A 6,577-nucleotide genomic window follows, 5' to 3' on the forward strand; every position below is an offset into this window, starting at 1 on the left:
GGTCCCGGTCGGTCCCGGTCCCACGAAACTACCAAAAACCTTAACCGGTCCCGGTTTTCGGTCCCATAACCGGTCCTTACCGGTCCCGGTCCCGGGCCGGTCCTTTGTCGGTCCCGGTCCCGGTCCTCCGGCGGTCCCGGGCCGGGCCGGGCCCATTTGGCCATCTCTAGTCCCAAGTTGGTTCGGACTGGACCAGGCCCATTGACCTTCTCTACTCGAGGTGGCACTGAGGCCCAAACAAATATCAGTCCCACTTTTTTAGTATATATTAACATTTACAAAGAAATGCGTAAATGAAAAAGACCTAAATCTTTTTAGCATAAAATAGGAGCCCAAAAGAACTTACTACTCAAACGTATTTATTAGTTGTTTCTGTGATTTAATTTAAACTAACGAAGTTTTGACAAGAGAGGCAATGAGTTTAACATGGATCTCATTTTTTATGTACCAGTCTAGCTTTAAATTATCTTTTCATCTTATGCTAATTTTGTAATGTTATTACCGACTTAGCTCTAAATTGTGTATCTCCCTGTTAAATATTTGTACGCAAAGAAGATCACCCATTTTGTAAGTTTTTTTCTTTTAAGTACAAAAAGATTGAATACCGAGAGAAAATGAGACCTACAGCAAAGTGAAATGGTAGATGACCATACCCTTCTTGATTTCATCATGCTCTGCTATGGTTCAACCTTTGACGTCACCCAACCACTTACATAGGTGAATAACTTTGAATTGGAGGCGAACTCGGCTATCTTTTATTCAACAAGATTAGTTCAGAGATATACCTATGGAAAACCCGAAGATTGCCTAAATTTGTTCATGGAGAAAGTTGATACAATTAAGATCAACGGGGCCTCCATTGATGCCATCGGCTTGAGGTGGTTCTTATTTTCCTTGAAGGATAAAGCTAATAATGGGTTAAGGTTAGTGATGTCGATTTCTTCATGACCTAGGAGGTCCAGGGTGTTCTGTTCAGAATCTTTGCACTTATCGAACATTTGTGCAATCCAGGGGCAAGTGTGATTTCATCGTCATGGAGATACTCGAGGATTCGAATATTTCTATTATCCTTAGGTACCATTTCTTAGCCACTGCTAGAGTAATGTAAAAAGCAAGAAGCTTTTGCTTCATGTTGGGGGATAAAAAGTTGGAATTTGAGCTAAAGAAGTTAATAGGTCTACCACCCTCTGTACAAATAACCATCGCACCTTAGATTGTTAAATGAGCATCAATCTCGAGCTCGAACATTTAGAAAAAAAATGAAAATCGAGAATTATTTTGGAAAAACTTGTTCAAACTTGAGTCAAATTCAAATGTGATATCATTTTCTTGAATAAAAAACAAGCACCGTATGATTCGACTCGATTCTAAGTAGCTAACACCCCAAATTGCAATAACAGGTAATAAGTAAATAGCCACAAAATTATATATTCTTGAAAAAAAAATTTTTTATCAAAAATCACCATTAATTTAAACAAAAACTTTATTTAAGAAGGGGTTTAATAATTTAACAACTTCAAAATTTATGAGATCCGTGAGAACTTTTACCTTAATATTTTGTTTCACATGATTTTTTTCGTCTAAGGATCATATTTAGGGGTTGTTTGGAAGTTGAGGAAATGGTTTGGTGCAGAATAATTAAGTAGTCAAAATGATTAAAAAGTCTCTCATGATATAGTATAAAATAAAATATTATTATTTGGTAATTGCTTACAATGAAATTAGGACGATTAATGGTTAAGGGAGACTCATGATACAAAATCATTCAGAGGGTTTTAGAACCATTAAGAAGCAGACTATTTCTTTTGTCAAACAAGATTTATCTCTTAACGATTCAGAGACTGTCTCTTAATTGAACTGTTAAGAAGTAAACAAACAACCTCTTGGTGTATGTACCATATATATATTCGGTTCACAATATGAAAATTTTTTACGTATATTTTTTGTTTCACAAACATATCAAAAATCTTAACATTGTTAACCGAGTATATTATAAAATAAATATATGTTAATCAATATTCTAAATCCTAGTCTTCAAAGAAATGAGTACAAACTCTTATGATTATCAATAATTTGATTTCAAATTAAAAAATTGAAATTTTATTTCAAAATGCTATCTTGTTGATAATTAAGGTAAAGATTCAATTCAGATTTTTAATAACGGAAACGTATGCATGTTGCAATTTCGTTGTCTTCTCCATAAAAAGAGGCAACGCCAATTTCGTATCTTCTTTCTTCTTCTCAACAACAATCCCTCAAAAACCACCTTCCATAACTCCTGTTTGCAGCCCTTCCAAGGTACCCAAAACCTTCTTATTTTATATGTTTTTGTTCATATGATTCCAATTCGATTATCACGTTAATGATTGTATTCAAAAATCGAGTAGAATTTCTTCTTCATTCAATCTCTACACAAATCACAGCAACAAACCCTTCATCTTGTTTCCATTATATGTTATCAAATAATCGTAGAATGCTGGTTTCCCTTTGTCGATTTTGATTATTTAAGCTTTAAAGTGGTGTTTGAGATTGTAAATAGGTTCGTATTACGTTTGATTTGATAAGATCGTCAATTTGACTAAAAAGTCATAGTGGGATTCTTGTTTCTTCAACGACGGAATGATCAGTTTGAAATTAAGATGTATATGTTTTTGTATATATGATGAATTCTTCAAGTAATTGCTTGTATATTGATTGTTCTAACTTGGTTCTAAAGGATTCATCTAATGATTTAGATATTTTACAAAATCAAATGATTTTTTGGAATTTGATCAAGAAGTTACAACTTTTTGGGGAGGTTTTGTGTGGTTGGATGATTTGGATCATATAATATTTTGTTTTGCGGGTCTTATTCATTTGTTTCGAAGAGGATGAAGATGTAACTGATATAGGGTCAGGTTCGGGGGAAAATCGTAAGAAAATGAAAAACTGTATAACACCCTGATAACCATTCTATCACATAGGCATACAAGTAATTTGTCTGGTATGCATATGTGTGTAACATGCAAATACGCATATAAAACAGGAAACATCTTTAATTACTTCTATGTACGAGTATCTCAATTTTCCATTTACTTCTTATGGGTTTTCCCCCCTAAACACCTCTCTCTCTCTCTCTCTCTATATATATATATATATATTGATTTGCTTTATAACTTGTTTCTTATTTCATGTAAGCAGAATTGACATCAAGATCTTCATGAATTCAAAGAACAGTGTGGCATTCAACGTTTCCTGCAAATCAGGAAACAATAGAATCTTGTTTTCTGATACTTCGATTTGTATTCTTCTGTCAAGCCTCAAGAATCCAATTGTCTTCTTGAACGATTAAACCCCAGTGGCCGAATCTTGGTTTCCTTCGATTCAGATCATCAACCATGGTTTCCTCCCAATTAACCGCTTTAATGAAGAACGAATCTTGCAAATCCTCCAAGGACCATCTGAATGTTATCATTCCCCCAGATCATCTTGAATTGGACTTTTCCGACGTTTTCGGTCCTCTAAACGAGTCTGGTTGTCAGGATTCTGATAATGCGGAGGTTATTTACAGCCGATCGCATTCTTTGGTGGGTCCCTCTCCACGTGTGAGCCAATCATCGGGTTTGAGTAAGTTAACCATATGTGAAGAGGAGGATTTCTCTGAGGAACCTTTGGTTGATGAGGAGTGTGTGAAGGTCGAAAGGGTCGGCATTGAAGATTTTGAGATCATGAGGGTTGTCGGGAAAGGAGCGTTTGGTAAGGTTTATCAGGTGAGAAAGAGAGAGACATCGGATATATATGCAATGAAGGTTGTGCGAAAAGATAGGATCTTGGAGAAGAATCATGCCGAATATATGAAAGCAGAACGCGATATATTGACAAAGATTGATCACCCGTTTGTCGTCCAGCTTCGATACTCTTTCCAAGTAACTTTTTATGATCTTTTTGTAGTTCTACATTTGTTTATTATTGTGAAAGATAATTTATTTTGTACACCAATTACAAAATAAGTCAGTTCTGGTCCAAGTTCAAGACAGACCAGACCTGGCTTGGTCTAATCAGATCACTAGTTCAGTTCAGTCTGGTCTTGGCTTGACCATAAGATCGTTAGGACCTGGCATGGTCCAAGACCAGACCAAACCTAGCCTGGTCTAGCCGGATCACTCGTTTAGGTTTGGTCTGGTTTTAGATCAATGCACAATAGAATTATAGAAATGCTTACAAGTTAAGGGAGCTCTAACCATAGATATAAATTTTGTACTTTCAGACTAAATACAGACTTTACCTTGTGTTGGATTTTGTCAATGGAGGACACCTATTTTTCCAGCTACACCGCCATGGACTATTTAGGTATGTTCTGTTTTTTCACGTTTTCTTGAGCTTTTTCGGTAAATAAATTTGACAACGGTTGGTGACTTACAATTTCAGAGAGGATTTAGCTCGTATTTACGCTGCTGAGATTGTTTCTGCGGTTTCTCATCTACATGCAAATGGCATAATGCATAGAGATCTTAAACCTGAAAACATTCTACTCGATGCAGATGGCCATGTACGTTTTTTTTTTCATCTCTAGTGAACAAGTTCTTATTTGGGCCCGAGACTTACATGTTTGTTTGATGATTCAGGCTTTGCTTACGGATTTTGGGCTAGCGAAAGAATTTGACGAGAATGGAAGATCGAATTCGTTATGTGGGACCGTAGAATACATGTCACCTGAAATCATTCTTGGGAAGGGCCATGATAAGGCTGCAGACTGGTGGAGTGTTGGAGTCTTGTTGTATGAGATGCTCACAGGACAGGTAAGATCTTGGGTTCATTCCTTGGTGGTCACTAGCTCGAGTTCCCTCGAGCATTTGGTATGCATAAAGGACTGGACATGACCGGCCGAGATGGGACAGGATTGCACCGGCCAGGCAAGAGTTTGGAGTGAAAGAATTGTACATGGTTTTAGGGTTTTAATTTGACATAGGTAGTTTAGTAATTTACCACCTACGGACAAAAAGAATGCATTTTTTGGTCCAGTGAATCCTGTCCGGTACTAACTATGGGCCAACAAGTTTTTATTCCGTCCCGTCATGTTGGACAGGCCCTCTACGATTAGTCGAGGTGTCACAAGCCAGACACCTCAACTTATCCCACAAAGTTGTTTGACCAATGGATGGGTTGGGTGTATTGCCCATTGGTCAAACAACTTTGTCTGAAAAGTTTCTTGTTCTAGAAAAAAGGTTTGTGCTACCTTCTAAAGCGTCCCCACTGAACTGGTCACACAACCATCATGCTAACCAAACGGGTTTGTGGTCAATAAGTCTCTAATTGGTTGTATTATCAAAAAGACCGTTGTACTTTATAACCTCGTTTTGTAAAATAGTTAAGTTGGTAGTTAACTATGACTTTTTAGCGTACCTCACAAATTATTGTTCTTTTTATACAGCCACCATTCCGTGGAGGGAATCGGGAAAAAATCCAGCAAAAGATAGTGAAGGAGAAAATGAAGTTGCCTGCGTTTTTGTCAAGCGAAGCACATTCGCTTCTCAAAGCGGTACATGCACTTTTGAACATCTTTTTTATGTAGCGTACTTTCAGATTGTTCATTTTTTGTATCTCGGACGTGACATCTCAAATAGATATGAGAATGCATGAAAATGCAATGTACTGTGATCTGGTTTTTCTTTTGTATGACGTACAGTGGATTAAGTTTGTGAGATATCATATCTCCGGTACCAAAATGAATATTTTGAAAGTACGTCACACAAATTAGTAATCAATGCAAGAATAATGGTTTGGTTACAACGAAAAGCAAAATATATCGGTTCATAAATACTTCATTTCCATGTTTGTAGTTGCTACAAAAAGATGCCAGCAAGCGGCTTGGCAGTGGCGCAACGGGAAGCGACGAAGTAAAACGGCATAAGTGGTTCAAGCCGATCAACTGGAAGAAACTGGAGGCTCGAGAAATCCAGCCAAGTTTTCGGCCCGAAGTTGCCGGAAACCATTGCGTGGCTAACTTTGACAAATGCTGGACCGACATGCCGCTAACGGACTCTCCGGCATCGAGTCCTCATGGATCCACCGCCGTCTTCCAACGGTTCACATACGTCAAACCGGCAGCCTATTTTCTTGAGAGACAGAGTCCAGTGTGGTAGTCATCCTTTGTATGGTCTAGGGGCTGTTTGGCAGATACTGAAATATTCGGTGTAGAATTACTAACCAAACAGAATAATTAAGAGAATCTGTTAATGTAAAATGAAAAATGACTGTTCAGAAAAATCGAAAGTCTGAACAACATACAATTGCTTTATGTTGTACTTGAGTACACAATGGGCATCATAAATATATATAAAAAATCTAAAATATTCTATACGATAGTATTTTCTGGTTTATTGGTTTAATATGAAAAGTAAAAGGAAATTAATTAAAATAGTCATTTTGACCGGTGGGTTTGATTTTTTAGGTGACGTTTGTTTTTTAGGAGGTAAAGTCTTATTTCAGTTCTGATTTATAAGAGGTGGTCTTGAAATCTGAAACCTGAATCAATAATATTTTTTATTTTTGTAAATTGATAAATGTCTGAATTTGTTGAAATTGTCTATTTTACTCA

General features: G+C 36.9%; 1 protein-coding gene across 1 annotated transcript; it reads left to right on the forward strand.

Annotated features, from left to right (window-relative positions):
* The first annotated feature begins 3,377 nt into the window (after window positions 1–3,377).
* Window positions 3,378–6,122, forward strand: LOC112518681 (serine/threonine-protein kinase AtPK2/AtPK19-like). Its single transcript, XM_025126461.1, has 6 exons — window positions 3,378–3,905; window positions 4,247–4,329; window positions 4,408–4,528; window positions 4,605–4,778; window positions 5,411–5,518; window positions 5,820–6,122. The coding sequence occupies exons 1-6, from the start codon at window positions 3,378–3,380 to the stop codon at window positions 6,120–6,122; spliced, it is 1,317 nt and encodes a 438-aa protein (XP_024982229.1).
* Window positions 6,123–6,577: the final 455 nt, after the last annotated feature.

Source organism: Cynara cardunculus (genome assembly GCF_001531365.2).
Source record: "Cynara cardunculus var. scolymus isolate 2C chromosome LG 9, CcrdV1, whole genome shotgun sequence".
In the NCBI taxonomy this organism is placed as follows: Eukaryota; Viridiplantae; Streptophyta; class Magnoliopsida; order Asterales; family Asteraceae; genus Cynara; species Cynara cardunculus.